Source organism: Callionymus lyra, chromosome 3 (genome assembly GCF_982586985.1).
Source record: "Callionymus lyra chromosome 3, fCalLyr1.hap1.1, whole genome shotgun sequence".
NCBI classification, from domain to species: domain Eukaryota; kingdom Metazoa; phylum Chordata; class Actinopteri; order Syngnathiformes; family Callionymidae; genus Callionymus; species Callionymus lyra.
The window spans coordinates 21,924,928-21,943,369 of NC_141820.1; the positions used below are offsets into that span (position 1 = coordinate 21,924,928).

Below are 18,442 nucleotides of genomic sequence, written 5' to 3' on the forward strand. Positions count from 1 at the left end.
TACTGACTTGTCTCATTGGTTGCCTAGCTACGGTGATGACTGCAATATAGGAATGCACGGTAGATGGTGCTAACACGCATATTATGGAGATGTTAAGAGTAAAATCTGATATGAGATAGATTGTAATAAACGCCTGAGTATGTATTTAGACTTTATAGCTACACAAAAACATTAAAAAGAAATGTGTAGCGTCAGTATTTGAACAGTTCACGCTGGTGGCAGCCAGGTGGCAGTGTTACACCTAAATCCCGAGAGTAAAGGGAGAAGAAGAAGTAGGCGGGACAAACAAAACCTTAATGTGATGCGATAAAACAATTCATTTCCTGTTTCGTTTAGTTTTCTTAAATGTGAGATTTTATCGAATATCGACGTGAAAGATGAGTTCATTCATGGGCCGAATGAAGGAGTATCCTCATGTTTCTCTGGACCGGTTCGACCATCAGAACCTACATGCCCGGGCATATTTCCTCTCCCACTGTCACAAAGGTAGGTGAGCTTGTTGATGAAAATAAATGATGCTTCAAAAACTTCAGTCTTTAAATAAATGAACCGTCAACAGATCATATGAGAGGACTGAAGGGACAGATGCTGAAAAGAAAACTAAAATTGAGGTAAACTTATGATTTATCTGCATAACTGACATTCTTATTGATGTGTATGTGCTTACATTTATATGTAAATCGTAATAAAACAAGTGAAAGTTTATATTTCTATGACATTCGCTGTTTAAAAAAGCTTTAAATTAGACACAAATTCCACTCCAACTATGACAATGTTTTTTTTTTTTTATGTTTTATGTGTATTATTGGTATGTCTGGTAAAGTTAATCTTGTCATGCTTTTTGTCTAGTTTAACTGTCAGACTGTACTGTTCTTTCGTGACTAAAGAACTTCTACTGAGCAATCCCAAGTACGCCTTTTGGAAAGAATACATCGTAAGTCATTCTCTCTCTGTTATTTTTGTATTCTTAGTTTCAATACATGAATAAAGCATTGTTTACCTGATGTTTTTTTTAGGTTGCATTAGAGGTGGACAGTCCCACTCATATATCGCTGGTGGACGAGGCTTCAGGCGAGGTAACTTCACCATCGCCTCAAAATAATATGCCTCTTATAATCATTTAATGACTCGTTCTCTGTCCTATGAAGAAGGAGGATGTCCTTGTCACACTTCTTCCGGCGGGCCATTGTCCTGGTTCAGTCATGTAAGTACTAAATACAAAATAATAAATAAATACTCCTACAATTTAATTTATGCTGTATGTCTTGATACATGTATATATGGCAATAAAAGAACTTTAACTTGACCTAAATCCACTATTTCTATACGCTATACTCATGAACCAATGCTTTGGTGTTCAGGTTTCTTTTTGAAGGCTCCCGTGGAAATGTGTTGTACACAGGAGACTTTAGGTTGGCCATCGGAGATGCTTCAAGAATGGAACATTTACACACGGGCAGCAGGTTTGTTAACGATTCAATCCCTTATCAATAATTTGATTTTGTAATAATAACATCACAACATCCACCAAAGACGGTTGGTCAGCAGCTGTCTGCTAAAAAATACCTCAAAAACAGATGAACGTATTTCATTTGGTGGTTTCTTGAATGACCATCTGGACCCACAAGTTATTTTGCAGATTTCTTTGGTGTAGATGGAGATGAAGTATGAGCTTTATATTTAAAATGGTTAAAAATTACAAAGCATAAATTAAAGTAGCTGCTTGACTAAGGTCTGTACTGAATAAGTGCATATCAGGTTTATATTTAGGTTTTATCTGTGGTACCAGTTAAATTGACATTTAGAACAAAACCAGACTCTGGTGCTCATAACATTCATTGATTTTTGAAGAGACAAGGGTCATTCTTGTTGTTTCGTCAACAGGGTGAAGGACATTCAGAGTGTTTATGTGGATTCCACCTTCTATGATCCACGATTCTACCAGATTCCCTCTCGAGTAAGTAGTTTCGTAGTCAATCTTGGTCAAAACATTGCAGATAAATTGATGTAAATCCCACACTAAAGAAACACTGCATACCATGTACTAGATGAGCCGGATAAAATGTTTCATTTGTGATCTTAATATACTGTTGCCTGGTTTTATTAAATGGAACATATTCATTGTGTCTGTTCGGAAAGTACATTTCATTGACCTTGACGCTGTTCAACTGCTCTGCAGGAAGCCTGTCTTCGAGGGATCTCTGAGCTCATCGGCAGCTGGATCAGCCAGAGTAAATCCCACGTCGTGTGGCTAAACTGCAAAGCTGCGTATGGATACGAGTACTTATTTATAAACCTGGGAGAGGAGTTTAACACACAAGTACAAAACAAAATATTTGAACAAACTCCATGTTCAAAGAGTTTCTGCTTCCAATCATTCTGCTATTTGTCTCAGATTCATGTCAGCAACATCACAATGTTTAAAAAGATGCCAGAGATCCTGGACTACGTGACGACAGACCGCAGGACTCAGATCCACGCCTGCAGACACCCGCAGGTCTCTCTTGAAGAACCTTTTCCATCTACTGCTAACATTTTCTTCGGTCAATGCATGTTTTTCTCTCTGCTCGTAGAACGTTGAGTTTGCTCAAAGCAGCCGTCTGCCATGTGGCTGCTCTGCTCCTGACGGGAAACCTCTCAACATCATCAGCATCAAACCGTCCACCATGTGGTTTGGAGAGCGAATGAAGAAAACCAACGTTATCATAAAGTAAGACCAAGAGATTTTCAAATGTATGGAACAATTTAGAAAACATCTTGTCATTCATTTCACCTCTTTTATTCTTGGTCTCAGATCTGGAGGCAGTTCTTACAGAGCCTGCTTCAGCTTCCATTCATCCTACTTGGAGGTAAAGACTTTCTTTAAATTCCAATTAGTCACTTTGGACCAGATATGAAATCTTTCCTTTATTTAATTTCTATTACAATTATACTAAAAATGGCCACGCTTCCATAAATAAATTGTTCAGTTTTAAATTACAATATTTTTAATAAAATAAATAAATAAAAACATGTCTTTAATTATTTGATGTTGGCAAACATTGATTTCTTATTTGACAATGTTCCACTTTTCTGCTTTAAAAGAAAAGTTGGATACAAGATTAAACAGGATTTAGTGGTTTTTTTTTCATTCTTTAATTGTTTAAATAAATCTTGATGAGGTTTTAAACTGAATGTTTTTTTTTTAAATAAATATTCATAAAAGGTTGATTCATATGATTACAGATTAAGGACTTCCTGTCTTACCTCAAACCTGCCAACATTTATCCCAGTGTTGTCCCCATCGGTCGCACCAAGAGTGAAGTCACTCAGCTGTAAGTTTGTCTTTTCTTTTTTTTGTCTTGGTTTTCTTTGAAAGAAATGTTGTAGAATAAATATGTTTGTAAAGAGCTACTTTGTAAGCAGTTTGTTAAGGTTTGTGTATTGCATCAACCATTTCAATATTAAGGTTTAATAAAAAGTGTTTGCTTGCCGCATTTGCGGATATCTGCCTGCATACCTACTAAGTTCTTTTTATTGTTTCACCTTGGTTTAAATGAAAAACAACTTTCTCTTGATTATGAGATGATCCAGCTAAGTGTTTCAAAGCACTGGCTATTTGTCTGGGCTCCGTTTTTAATGAAGCAATTCAGCAAACTTCCTCTGACCTGAGGCAACAATGCTAGCCATAATACTTGCTGCTCTATTAAAAATATTTTTCAAGACTCGATGCTCCTGCAGCATGGCTTCGATATAGAATCTCTTGTGTAACCTCCTCTCGTCTGTTTCCACAGTTTGAATCTGATGTGCAGGAAACCTTCTGATCAAACGTTTGTTTACCAACCACTGGGGGTCCTCAAACGCAGCCAGGCTGAGCGACCCACATACGGTACAAAAACATCTGCTCTGTACAATGTCGCATCTGGAGACGTTCGGTTGTGTGGTTTACACGACTTAACTGTCATTTTGAATACATTCTTTAAGGATTTGAGCTATGACCCATTTCTTACATAATAACCCTTTTCTTGGCTGCCGTAGATCCACTGACATCTTTGACGTTTCATATGCTGCGTTTGTCCCTTAAAAATACACTTACAACATCTTAACAATATATTGCTGTTTTGACTTTATAGAATAATATCAAAACATACAAATATGGTAGAAACACTTTAAAAACAGAAATTTAAAATGGAGATAAAATAACATAAAAACAATTCCCCTTCTATAAATGACGCACATTGTTTGTTGCAGATATAGAGGTTTTCAAAAGTACCAGCAAAATATTGCATTAAAATCCATCAGAAAAATAATCTTTATTGTAATTACACTAATAACATAGACATGGAGCACACTTAACCAGTATTTTCTGCTCATCTGTGTGGTCGATTTGTTTATTGATTAAAAAGTAAAATAATGCAACATTAAAATAATGCTTAAAAAATGTAACAAATTGAATATTCTAAAACTTATTATTTTAGGAAGATGATGGACGTGTTCTGTATATGGGACTTACATTTGGCGCTCACTAGTCTTGTGGTTAAGAAGCCATAAGAAGTATTTAAAACAAATTTGCATAAAACATTTCAGAAAAATATGTACAGGAGAAATTCTGAAGAAAATAAATGTAGAGTAGAAAGATAGAGGGGATGTATTTTTTTACGTGATGTGAAGTTGATCACCATTACTACAGTAGTTTAAGGGAAATGAAGATGTAAAACAATAGATATGAACTGTTCACGCTTCTTCAATTGGAGGATGATCGCTTTACTATCTCACGGCACGACTTACTTGATAACATGTTTCAGTGTATATGCATTCTTGGTCTTAAAATGGTTAATATTTATGTTTGTACATGTCGTCGTTTTACATGTACTAACTCACAATGTTTGAATTTGTCAATGTCGTCCCAACTTAACATGAGTATCTTGTCTTAATGTAAGTATTGCCAAACAAGTTCAGCATTTAACCGCATACATTACTAGGACTGCAAGATTTATCCAAATGCAGTCGCTATGTCACTAACTATAAAATAATTTTAATTAATTTTATGATAGAGTTTTGACGTGACTTCACACGTCAAAGGTCAAAGGTGTTTTTGGATCTTGTTGTATGACTGAACACCCTGCATGACAAACACTTCCTTAATACGTTTCTCACAGAAACTGTGTAAATGTTGTACCTACATGATGTAACCCTCGAGCCGTGTAATCACAAAACATTTGTACTTTCAATTCAGATTCAGAAAGTGATGACGAGTTGTTCGACAGAATCAACCTGGAGCCAGTGAGGAAGAAAGTGGCACTCAACCATGAAACACAAAAAGGTACACTTGTACATTTTGTTGCCTCCGTTTGCAAAAAATCATTCATAGCTCAAAGCACAACATTTTTTCAATGTCGTTTTTTACTGTGATTCTGTGTTTTCATCAGCTCCTGAACCTCAGAAAACCGCAAAAGCTCCGCTGATAAATGACCAGATAACGCTGACAACCCCAGACACGCAACCTGTTCCACACAACTTTGTAGACTGTACCGAGTCCAACGATGAAGATGATGAAGGAGATGAAGAGGACGACACGGCGGAGCTGACGGTGGAGGTGAAGATGGAGGAGGAGGAGAAGAGATTTAATGAGGACAGTGAGCCGTCCAAATCCGTCAACTGGAGCGATTTCTTCACGGCCGAGGCCTTACCTGACAGCCAGAGCAGCCAATCACATTCCTGCTGCTCCATGCCAAGCCCCGCCCACTCTAAAATGACCGGTTCTCAAACGCCAGAGCTGTTCAGCGAGGAGGAGGAAATCCAAGATGAAAACTTCAGCCTCGCCCTGTCCGAGTCCAACCACTCTTCTCAGAACCTGCCCGACACGTTGATCCTCCAGCCAGACTCGGGAGCGGTCGCTCGCGAACAAGAGGCGCTCCCAGCGTCTCAAGTGTCGTCAGACTTCGACATCCCCTGCAGCCCCGATTCAGAAGTGCCTCAGGCCAATGACTTGATGCTGCTTTACAGGAAGATGGCGTCCGGAGAGGAGGTGGTCATCAGAAAGGGAAGTCAGGGGTCAGTGTGAGGATTTATCTGTATCAAAGTATTTTTTATTTTAACAAAGAGACCAATAACTATTTTAATGCACTTTACACTTATCGCTGCTTTGGTTAGTTAACTGATAATTGTCCTTTTATTTTTATTTTAACCTGTATTTGAATGACCAAAACCTGCAATTAATTTCTTCTTAAAACAATACATATAGTCCTATATATCAATATTGTGGTATTTTTCATGTATTTAGTTCACAGTGTGTATCATGACCTGAAGCATTTATAAGGTGAACCTCAAAACAAGCTTTTTTAAGTATAGAAGAAATGTTGTAAATACTTAAACAATGTATAAAAAAAAGTTTAAATCCAACTCACTGTTTCATTATTCCACCAGTTCTGTACTATTTGTTTTATGCAGGTTTAAAAATGGAATGGATCATATTCTACATACACTATAGTCATTAGTTAGTAAATCTAACTGGTTTCTACTTTGTATTTTTTATTATTTTCAATTTCATTACTTCCAAAAAAAAAATCCAAGTCTCCACCATAACAGTGTGATTTTGTCCAACCAGACACCACTTTCACTCCAACTATGACAAGTTTTTTAAAATGTTTTATGTGTATAATGGGTGATAATGAGCTCAAAGTTTAGTCGCTCGAGGCTGAATAAATATATAAAACAATAACTTAATATAATTCCTGTTGTATTGATTATAATAAAAACAATTTTATTTAATAATAGAGCATTTTAAGTATATTATTAGCCTCTCAACAAGTAAAGACGCTTTTCTAGTCATTTTTACTAAACTAGAGAAAACTACACACACAAAAGTAGTAGGCCCCCATTTGGCCTGTTTAAAAAATGATTCTTCATATAATATCTTCTTACTTGTATGTTATTATGTTTGATTTTGTGTTTCCCTTCTTGTTGTCCAATCTGTAATTATTGAAGGATCAAAAATTTGATTCGTATGTTAGAGGAATATTATTTATCATCCATTATAAATGATACTAAGTTAGAAGAAGTTGGAGTAGCTCGCAGTTGCAAAAAAGTTGGTGACCTCCGTCTCACTGAAATCTTATCAGACCTAACACTGATTCAGCAAAATCATGAGATGTATTTTTGTCTGTTTCACTGTTTTTATTCAAAGGCCGGTCCATAAACACGCATCTGATTTGTGTACTAACTCTTGCAAACATGAATATGAATCGTGTCAATAATCTCCTCATCCTTTCATTTAAGTAACTTGTGTATCGCATTTGCCGGATGCTGCGATATCTGGAACCACAGTAGAGTCTAAACCCAAAAAAAAATCAACTATAAAGAAGCAGAAAGTTTGACCTCAAACACACCAATGAGAAACATTCTCTTCAACCACGTGTTTTAGTGATGATCCTGTACAATGTATTAAACATTGGAGAAGATGGCGGATTGGTTCTTCAACTGTCAAAGGTCTCATTAGAGGAGAGGCAGGAGGTGAGACAGCAGGTTCGGTCTTCATTAAATCAAAGTCCGTTCCCCCACAGCGGCTTCCTGAGGGACGAAGGGTCCGTCTCACTCTCTGTGGAGCACGACAGCATTAGTTATCGGGAGCTGATGTTTCCCTGATATAGTAAACAGTACTCCCATGTATAATTCAACACTTCCGGGTTCTAGGGGTTGTAATTCCCCGGAAAAATTCACATAGTGTGTGAGCTGTTTGTTTGTGTGTGTGCCGTCTCTCATGCTCTCCTGACCCCGAGGCTCGCCAGGAAATCCAGTGTGTATATCAGTGTGTGTTCGTGCTGTTTCTAACAACATGAGGCGATTGAACTCCACCAAACACACTTTTTAAAAACTTTTGTGCACAATTATGTAGTTTCATGAGTGAAAAACAAATGGATATTATTTAATATAAAATGGATATTTTAAGGGTTATTGGTCAAGCTGTTTACAGTAGAACTTATTATTGGGTATATTGTATTTTAATTTCAAAATCCTACAAGCATCTTAAGTATAAAATCATGAAAATACTGTTGTTATCTTATTTAATGTGTGGAAATCCTCACCATTTGGATAGTTTTTATTTGCTATATTTTATAAATATATTCACAATTTATGTGTTTCTACAGAAATGTGATTGACTCGTTTCATTCAGTGGCATTGAGGGTGTAGCTCCGTTAGCTTAGCTAGCTCTACCGAACTGATAGCATCAAAAAGGTAAGTCATGCTTTTCTCCTCTCTCCTGGAATTTAAGAACTATTTAATAAAATATTTGTTTTATGTATATTTACAGTTTAAATGTTGGCATAGCGTGTTTTTTTTTCCTGTCAAGTGTAAAATATGACCTAAAACGGGTAGTTATACGAGCTAGTGAACAAGAAGCTAAAGTTAGCAACAAACTATGACCTTCAAAACAGGACTAGAAATGTTTATGTTGGCTCCAAAATGTTAATATTTTCTATTCAAAATGATCATTTTATGACACCATTTCAATGTCAATAATAGTCTTTGTTTAATATTATTTTAAGCAGTTATGTTGTGGGACTTAATATTACGTTTTTGATATACCTAAAGAAAAAAAAAACTTAAAAATGCTATTTATCCAATAATTTTACTGTTTTTCTTATGAAATAAATACAGGTCATTCTGTTTGAGTTAATTTTCTTCTGCTCAGGCTGTTAGCTCAAGAAAACGTTACAAAATGTTGACAACTTGACAAGTGTGTTGTGCGGGTGAGTTTAAGAACTTCCACCTGCTCTGCTGTTGAGCTTTTTTGCTGGCAATGATATTTCAAATGCTAAAATAATACGTAATGCATTATAGTTGAGTAAATAAAGGGGAAATAATATTGAGGCAAGATACTAGTACAATAATACATATCAATGCTGCTTGGCAGAGGTCTGCACTTTGGTAGTGCTTGTGTAGTTCGTCAAAATTAAGCCGTCGTGTGTCTATGGAAGGTATAGATCCTACAGGCGGTGATGAGATGTTACCTCGGAGAGAACCGATCTTGACTTGAGGAATGCTGCTCAGGTCCGTAGGCAAGCCCACGTACACGCCTCCATAGTTCCTGCACGAACACACACATCAAATGAAGATGGTTTATTTCTTCTTCAGACGCATCTCGAGGTACGGCGACTTACTTTCGCTTATCTTCGTCTGACAGAGAATCTTCTGATCTGTCTCTCACACACACACACACACAGACACGCACACACAGACACACACACACACACACACACAGAATGGTACTTTAAGTCAAAGGTAAGCAACAGAGAAAGGTGTAATTAAAGTGATAGAAGGTGTCAGACGTGTTTACCCTTTTGATGAAGACTCAGCAGGACCTGCAGTCACAACAAACAGAGCAGCAAATACAAGTCAGGTCAGTTTTAGGGTTAATAGAGCAACACGTTCATTACAAACCACCACGACTACAGAATATACAATAGATCAATATGGTGACATGCAGCCAAACAAATACATTAATCATGAAAGAAAGTCAGAGAAGGCCCAGTGTATCCTTCCCATCTTCTCCTCGTAGTAAGTAAGTAAGTAAGTATTTTTATTTGTATAGCGTTTTTCCAGACCAGGGTCACAAAGCGCTTAAACAATCAAAACAATATTCAATAAAGTATATACTTTAAAGGTCAAGATAAAACTGATAACACAACAGGAGTTCCAGAAAATCAAGGAAAAGCCTGAACAAATAGTCTTCACAAACGTCCATTTTATTGACCAGTATTTGAAACTAATATCAACAATCCTGTGTTATCGATCTGAACTTTCATAAACATGCGTTTCAAACTATAATACATCCACAAATATCCATACTTGGGTTTTGCAAATATTTCTTTGCAAAGTAACGGAGCACATGAAGAAACTCACCTGCGGTGTTTAAAGTGGCTGGGGAAGAATTTCCACATCCCATCATCTAAAAAGACATCAGAGAAGCGAGCGACCTCGAATCGACGATGCTGAACGGTGGATTTCTCTCTTCACGTCTCCGAGAATGGAGGGAAAAAAGTGATGGAGGAGGAGGAAGAGTTCACCCCCGCTGCTGGGGGAGCTCAGCCTCTCTGGAGCAGATCACAGTCAGCTGGAATCTATTTAATTGGCTCATTTGTGGGGGAATACAGTGTGAGAGGGATTATGGGGGGGGGGAAGAGAGAAACCCACCAGTCCACGGACGTGAGCACACAGGCATCAGAAAGCCACATATTTAATCTGAAACAACAGACACATGTGACACAGGATTGAAAAGGGAACGTTTTAGATATTTAAACCTAATTGAAACCAAAGGGTTAATGGTTCCTCCAGTGTGTTAGAGTCTCGTCTGGTTTTAACACTTACTAATGTGGTGTGTTTGGTCTTTTCCTGGTTGCCATGTTGTTGTTTTTCTTAGGTTAACACTCTCATTTTCACTCAATTAGTCTCTTCCCGCAAAGCACCATGGTCTCAGATTTACAGAAACAGATTTTCATTTAATTTGGCTGCAAATCTCTGGATTATGAAAACATGAAGGTTCTGGTCTCAGGGATCCAACAACATCAAATCGTCTGCAAAAAAAACAGCATTTGGCCAATTAAGAATAAATTGCATCATACATTTTTAATTTATGAGGTACTTTCAGGAATAAGAAAGCGGTCGATAAGCCGATGTAGTTTCCATTAATGACCACAAGAGGACGATCTTGTATATTTATTGCAGTACTGTTTCCCATAAAACGTCAACTTGTTAGGAATAAACGCGTTTACTTAAACCTTTAAACATTTTTTTTCTTAGCTTTTATGATTTCAAGGTCTATAGGCCTTATTCAACGTAAAAATAATTATAGGGACAACAATAACCTTCGAGTGAGATAGAAAGTAAAAATATAGTCTTTTTTTTAACAACAACTTTTTTATTATTTTTATTATGTGCATCGTAACTGAATGAACTGAAAATTCAATACAGTAACCATAACAGTGTTATTGTTATGAAATCTGCACTCAGGATTATAAATGTGAAGGACTCGTGTTTTATTGACTTTATCTATAAAGCCATGAATTAACATTTGTAGAAAAGTTATATTTTGTTTAAAAAAAATGTAATGAGAGAAAAACACGTTTTTTTTAGTAATAAGTAATTAATTAGTCAATTCAGTTTTTGTATTGCCAAGATAGCTTGTTCCGTTTGACAAATATCTGCTCGGAGCCATAAAAGCAACAAACTGGAACAAAATCTACATTAATAGAACTGTCCAAAACTGACACCTCTATAAAAGTAATACAACTATAATAATGACAAAATGTCACATATTTCTGCCATAAGCACAGACTTCTTCATGTGTCACAATAACTAAAAAAAACTTTAAGCCAACATCAAATAATCTGACATGTCAGGTTTGTCTGGAGATTGACACATTAAGGTACATATTTATAATATATCCATATATATAATCTGGTTACAGACAAATTAAAATCAAAATGCTTGAAAATGACATTTGTTTTACAAGAACAAGGGTCCAAACTAATGACAAAGACTATTTTCGCGTCATGATCTGCTCTGTAGACGTGAATATTCATGAGTGGAATATGAATAATAAACAGCCGAGGTGTGTTTCCTGCGTCCTTGCCTTGGGCTGTTTCTCTGCCTGCTAGTTGATATACACGGATTTGCTGTGAAACACCCAGACAGGACTAAAATGTTAATAATTGAGGAGAGAGGGAGGAAGCAACTTCACAGCCGTGAATATAAACGTCCACGTAGAACAGCTGTATCTTCCTCCTCAGTGCAAATACCACCTTAGAAAGTGGGCGGGAGACAGTTAAGTGGCATAACACTGATCCTTTGACACAAGTTCAGTGTAAACACTATTTAACAAGCACATGATTAGCAATACAAATTTGCTGCAGATTAATCATTTTCTACCCAATTCCCAGTTAGAAGTTGCAAAAATGAATAATCAATGTGCTGAAAATCCCAATAAGTCACACTTGAAAAAATTCCACAAGTCTTCGATGATATTGAAAATGATCATTTATAGCAAATTAAGTTCTATACTATAAAGATTTAATAGCAGCATCAATTAAACATAATGGAACTAATACAACCATGTTTCTAATTTAAAAAACTAATGATAAGTTGTCAATGAATGTAATAGTTTGATAAAACTCATTAAAGATAATGATTGTCCAACAGAAAGTCATTGCAACCAAAATTTACCACCAAGTTATTTATGAAATTAACTTAGATTCACTAGCTTTTTTGAGAGCTCAATGTCCCAGCATGCATTGCAGGACTAAAAAGAAATTCCACTTTTTTATGTTTTTGTTGTCATTATATAAACTTGTATTCTTAATATACAGTGTTATTTTTTCATACATCTAGAAAGATCTAGAAATAACCATTACTTACGTTGGCATACATGTCAACTCCAACAATCACAGCAGAATAACTGTTGCGTGGCTAAGGGTCTGGAATCTAAGGAATACTTCACCCAAAATTCCGACACCACTTCTTTTCTGGAGCTCAGTTGTCTTCGTCTTCATCCAAATTGATACTTAAAATCATCCAAATACCTCCATACTGTTCGTCTGTAATGTCCATCTTGTATCGTAGCCTGGACAAGAGGAATCGTTCTGTAAAAACTTAAATAAGTCTGTATATTTGTTAGTTTGTTTGCAGTGGAAGCTATAGTCTCTCAATTCCTGCCTGACGTCTTTCCACATTCAAACACATTGCAAGTGTCAGTCCGCAATATGTGCTAGCCTAGCAGCTTCTGCTTGAAACAATATTAAAACATAGACTTGTTTAAATGTATTCAGGAACAATTCCTCTACTCAAGACTTTAATACAAGATGGATGTTAGAGACAAGTAGTATGGCGGTATTTGGAGGTTTCAACATGTCTTTTTGAAGGAAGATGGACCTGAGCAGCAGTCACTACGTTAAAATGAACAAACATTTTTGTCTATAACTCTAAAAAGGAACAGATTACTCTGAAAATAATCCAGTCGACATGAGGGTGAGAAGAAACCTGAAGGTGGAGTCAGAGTCTACTGGCCTGTTTGAATGGTTAAACTGTGCCATGAAAACCATAGACATTTATTTGTTCAGGCTGTTGTGTTATCAGTGTTATCTTGACCTTTAAAGTATATACTTTATTGAATATTGTTTTGATAGTTTAAGCGCTTTGTGACCCTGGTCTGGAAAAGCGCTATACAAATAAAAATTACTTACTTACTTACTTATACATAGACGCCGCATCGACTGCTGCCGCCAACTAGATGATGTGCCTACACTATGAAAGTTACCATAAATCGCTCATTTGTCAAGCTTTTTTCACAAGGTTTGTTTTTCAAACATCAGACCAGACATTTTAAGAAGGAATACATTACTATGACATCTATTAAAAAAACCCATTTTAAATATGATGAATTTGATATATGGAACAAATACGGACCAAACTGTTTGGTCCAGAATTCAGCGAATAATTGTATTTTAAGAAGTACCTCCTTCCCTGTAGTTGTCAATGCGTCGCTGCCCCTAATGGCACTGTACCAAGATATATAAGATGTATAATTCACTACCTCTTTTAACAAACACACATTTCAGATGAAGACAAAACTACTGCAATATTCCATCCGCCGCCCCTAAAAAAAAGTGCTTTTAGGATAAGTTGTATTAAAGCAGAGGAATGCTCATTTTTATAGTGATGGTACTTTAGGTTTCAAAACAGCACAAAGATCACGTTATTAAAGTTTCATATAAATATGTTTATTTGGTCCAGTCTCTCAAACGCCTACAACAATATTACAAGAACAGAAACAGCAAGAGAAATGCACTTTAACTGTTTAACAGCCTGAAGGTCACCATGATGATAACATATAGTCATTTAGAGATATAAGTGCAGAATTCAGTGTATTATAGATTCTATTATCTGGCAGAGAAAAGCTTGGGGGCAGAAAGGCTTGCGGACACACACTTAGTTACTAACTTTAAGGACACTAGATGATGTTTTAAAAGAACATATGGAAACAGTTATAATACGAGAGAGGAGGTGAAGAAGTGTCAGTAGCTGTAAATTCATACATTAATGTGGTTCTGTTTAAAATAATGGATTATTAAAATAGCGTTTGATGTTTTCTATTCAAATATTTCGGGAATAAAACATGAATATACATTTTTTAGACGTTTTCTGCCTTTGTAAGAAATAAAAGATAGAGGCAACTTCTCTTGAATATTTCCTTCTATTTTTCTTTCATCGAGTGCAGGAAAAAGGATAATCACGTCTACAATGTTGACATAAATCACATTTTAAGAGGGAACTGCATCTGAAGATTGACTCTCACATCAGCTGCCAAACTTCGCTGCTCATGAATTCAAATCTGAAGAAACCACCGGCATCTGAGCTTCCACTCTGAACCTTCATGAAAGTTTAAAAGCTTTTCGAAAGCCATGCCTGGATTATTAACCGTACTTCGGATGAGTGACATCCTGAAGTGGTTCTGTTTAAATACAATGTTGTGATTGTTCCAATGATACTTGGACGGCACTGAGACTTTGCATACCTCTGCCTATGATCTCATTCCCTTTGACTTTTATAAAGCACACACAATTAAATTAATGTTTTTTTTAAACAACTGTCAGTCAAATCTCTCCACGGTGTATTAAAGCAGAAGATTGAGCCAGTGTCAACTGCAGTGAAGCACTGAAGCCAAAACAATGAGCCAAAGGTTTTTGTTCAGTTGATTTCCTCCTCCTGGAAGTAAGTAAGTCATTTGTATTTATATAGCGCTAAGTACTCTTGGTACTTCAGCTATTATGGAGATGAACGCAACAGCCATCTCCGACCCACTGCCATAAGCAGTTTGGTCTAAAGCTGGTCAAAGCCTTGCTACGGTCGGATCTTACGGAGTCATTGTTGTGCTGCTTTAAAACAATTTGAATGATTGATCTTGTCTTAAAGATATTTTTTTATGGTGGCTGTATTTTTGGAAAGTCAAGTTTCTGCTGGTTCTAAGCGGAGTTGGCTTTACGAGCAGAGGTGCTTAGAAGCCGTACAAATTATTGGTGAAAACTTCAAATCCCGCCGATGGAATTGTAGAACGACACCAAAATATGTTCATCTGTTTACAAACTAACGAAGAGACTTCAGACACTTCAGATAACTTGGAAGCCAAATAAGACTATATATACTATATTAACTGAGCTGGTTATGAATGTTATGAGGAATAGCTATAAGTAGATGCTGGTTATAATTCCACCAATGAAGAAGTACCTTATGGATCCATTCATGGCGAGGAAGGCTAATTGCTTTTAAGTCTGGTCGCCGAAGACAATTCGAGTCGTTGAAAGTATTTGTCCTTGTCGAAGGACACGTGGTGGAGTTGATCGAAGGAGAGTACTTGCTGGAGTTTTTCTGAGTGGTGAACTCCACATTTCCTCTCTTTTTGTTGTGAATGGTTCTTCTTCTTCTGCCCTTTTGTTTAGCTCTCCAGGGTCATTAGCCGCTAGTTTATTCACGTGTGTGCTATAGGATTTAATTAGAGCGCCAGCTAAGCCAGGAACTGATTAATCAACTCCCAGGTGGTCGATAGTATTCTGAGGAGACTTTCTTCTGAGAGAGGCTAGTTTCCATAGCAATTCTGCGCCGGTGGAGACGAGAATGTCACCAGGAGAACCAACCTCAGTTCACGTTGGTCACCAGAAGAAATTATGTTTTATTTGTCCTGTCAGGCTAGACTTTCTCTCTGTGAGGGTTATGACTCAATTTTTCTTAACTTGATGAGATCATCATCTCGCCTCCATCTGTCAAAGTCTATCACTGGATTACAGTGTGAAAGAACCAGGAGGAGGATGAGTAGATGTTTGGATGAGCCATCAATGAGTCAGACTGAAATATCTAGTGTTTTGTCGGTCAACAAAATAAGGGAAAAAGTTCCATCCAAGAAGGTTATTAGGGGACCAATTCACTTGTATGGAATCCTACTGTTGATCTGTTTCAACATCTATGTAACTTTTTCTAAATGACTCACCTGCAAATACCCAAGAGTGTCATGTGACCACCAAACTTTTTACAGCATTGGACCAGAGACAGTGTTTTTATATGAATTACTGGGAGTTTTTTAACATTCCATGAAGATAAAACCAGAAACTGTCACGACAAGACGTTTTTTTTGTTGCTTTGTAAACCAATGAAAATGCATTAAATTGGCAATGACAAAAACATCACAGTTGCACTGTTTTACCAAAGAGGGGAGCTAAAAATCATATTTTTAATCTTGCATATAAGGACTTAAATTAAATGGATTGTCGATATTTCGTTTTTAAAATAATCACATTTTATCAAACATTGCCAATGTAATACGCTTTGTCTATGTTCCGTGTGTGTTTGATGGATTGCATAAGCGGCAAATCAACTTTCATATTTTTATTTGGGGATATTAAAACCAAAAAAAAGCAACAAATTATCAGTTGCTTTTCAGTCTCGTGATCCCAGTTCATGTCAGAGCATCATGCCAATATTATGTCCAATATCCTTCCTCGTCAGGAAATTCATCCTTTTGTCATTTCATTGATCTGATCCTATGCTGTGTTTTTAGTAAGTCATGTGAAATGTGATCCTTGGAGGAGGTATTTACTGTCAAAGTGCTTTACAAGTTGACACTGTGTTAATGAAAGGCTTTATTCAGTGGCGTGTGTCCCTCTTAAAGTAGTGCAAAGTTGTCACCAGTTGAGGACCTTCAGGATGTTTCTTGGTCTTTTTTCCTTTGAAGGATTTTCTGCTTAGAATTGAACAAACTGGAGAAATTGATCTATAACAGAACTCACGGTGGATAAGGAGTTGAAAATAAATTAACCACAAGCAGGAATGTGTTAAAGAAGCATTTGTTGAAACCAACAAGGAGACAAGGATGCATCACTCGGGTGATATATTGCTTGAGAGGATTTTAATCCCCACAGTCCAACAGTAAAACACATGAGGCAACAAAAAAGCTCACAGTGGATAATAATAATGTACATAAATGACGAAGGCAACGATTGAAAAGCGAAATAAAAGAAGATACATGACTTCATTGTAACTTCAGGGGCGTAATAAAAACATCAAAATACTGATTCATCGTCTTATCCAATTATAAAGCTCAGAATTATGGAGCAAAATTCAATTTGTACGAGTGCATTTGACTTTTCTTCACGTTCCTTCAGGGACAAAGATCACAACTTTGAACCTTGTTGTATTTAAATGAATGCCACATGGTGAGGATGACGATGATGATGATGATGATGATGAAATCAGGATAAAACGACACACAAAGATATGTTGATAAACTTGATGTGACATGTTTTAAAATGCTATATTTCTATAATAAACTTTTGCCTTCAGAAGACATTCAAATGATAAAACTCCATAAACTATATGAAGAGAATATTCCCAGAAATATAATCTACATGAAATCATTTGTGGCTATAAAAAAAATGTTTGGTCTGTGTAAACAACATGATTAGATAACACACACTCACACACACATTTTTTAGAGTCTGGCCCCCTGTCCAGAAAAAGTGGCAATACGTCAGTGGATTAAAAAAAAACTTGGAATAAAAGATTTCCGAGGAAGGAAACAGCTCATACGAGACATCACGCTATCGGCACACAAACTAACTGCAGAGTACTGATACACAAATAAACATCTGGGCGGACGAGGGGTCAGACTCTTTGTACCTTTGAACTGCTTCTGTCCGAGAGAGAGCCGGGCGCTCAGTGGTGCGTACCGTGGTGGGATTACTTTCATGTGAAGGTACTAAAATAAAGTGGTGATAAAATATCCGCAGTCGGATTCTAAAATATTTGGCGTCAAACTTCAACATAATTCTTCAGTTATCCCTAAGAGAGTCATCCTTCCTTGTTCACGGGACACGATTCATCCAGGTCCCAGTGGCATTAAAAAAATAACCATTTGATTCTCCCTCCCGCTTGTCATAGTTTTTTGTTTTTTTCGAGGTGCAGTTTTCTTCCAGAAGGCATCTAGACTGCCACCTGCTGGTGTCCGTTTCACATCTCCGACCATAGTCGTCCACTTGCTCTGCTCAGTCCTTGGATATAAAAACATCTAGTTCTATCGCCGCTTCCACTTCACACGCCCATCTGACCCCTGAGGTCAAAGGTCGGTGACCTTGTTCTCCAGGGCTGCGGCGATCTGTTGGAGGCGAAGGGTCAGCTGTTTGCTCTGCGCTGCGGGGTCTTCTTCCAATGACTCGATAATCTGGCAAAACAAGACGTTTCAGATTCATTGTTATTGTTATCAAAAAGCATTCTATGGAATTCAACACCTTTTTTAGCAATTGAAATATAATTTCTAGGATTATCTTAAAGGCGCAGAATTATTCTGCATCATAAAGAAAAGATTTGTGGATCCAGAAGGTTATACGACCAAAATGCAATAATCCGTTTCTACAACCTCTAG

The 18,442-nt window shown here is 36.8% G+C and overlaps 3 protein-coding genes across 3 annotated transcripts in view; 1 reads left to right on the forward strand and 2 right to left on the reverse strand.

The window, feature by feature from the left end:
* The first annotated feature begins 309 nt into the window (after positions 1–309).
* On the forward strand, positions 310–6,309 carry dclre1c (DNA cross-link repair 1C, PSO2 homolog (S. cerevisiae)). The gene is made up of 15 exons (XM_087785820.1): positions 310–486; positions 560–611; positions 850–934; positions 1,017–1,076; positions 1,149–1,204; positions 1,362–1,463; positions 1,885–1,957; positions 2,180–2,320; positions 2,396–2,497; positions 2,574–2,710; positions 2,795–2,849; positions 3,226–3,314; positions 3,774–3,868; positions 5,216–5,302; positions 5,409–6,309. Exons 1-15 carry the CDS (start codon positions 378–380, stop codon positions 6,041–6,043), a joined length of 1,878 nt encoding a protein of 625 aa, XP_087641946.1. The 5' UTR covers positions 310–377; the 3' UTR covers positions 6,044–6,309.
* An 862-nt stretch (positions 6,310–7,171) lies between these two features.
* Positions 7,172–10,006, reverse strand: LOC148083846 (overexpressed in colon carcinoma 1 protein homolog). Its single transcript, XM_087785821.1, has 5 exons — positions 9,883–10,006; positions 9,317–9,341; positions 9,141–9,176; positions 8,991–9,067; positions 7,172–7,576 (listed from the first exon to the last, which is right to left on the reverse strand). Exons 1-5 carry the CDS (start codon positions 9,926–9,928, stop codon positions 7,521–7,523), a joined length of 240 nt encoding a protein of 79 aa, XP_087641947.1. The 5' UTR covers positions 9,929–10,006; the 3' UTR covers positions 7,172–7,520.
* A 6,897-nt stretch (positions 10,007–16,903) lies between these two features.
* Positions 16,904–18,442, reverse strand: part of plxnb2a.1 (plexin b2a, tandem duplicate 1) — a 152,232-nt gene continuing 150,693 nt past the window's right edge. Inside the window, exon 43 of the mRNA XM_087787043.1 lies at positions 16,904–18,241. Coding sequence (XP_087643169.1) covers positions 18,137–18,241 — 105 coding nt within the window. The 3' untranslated portion in view covers positions 16,904–18,136. The remainder of the gene's footprint in view (positions 18,242–18,442) is intronic.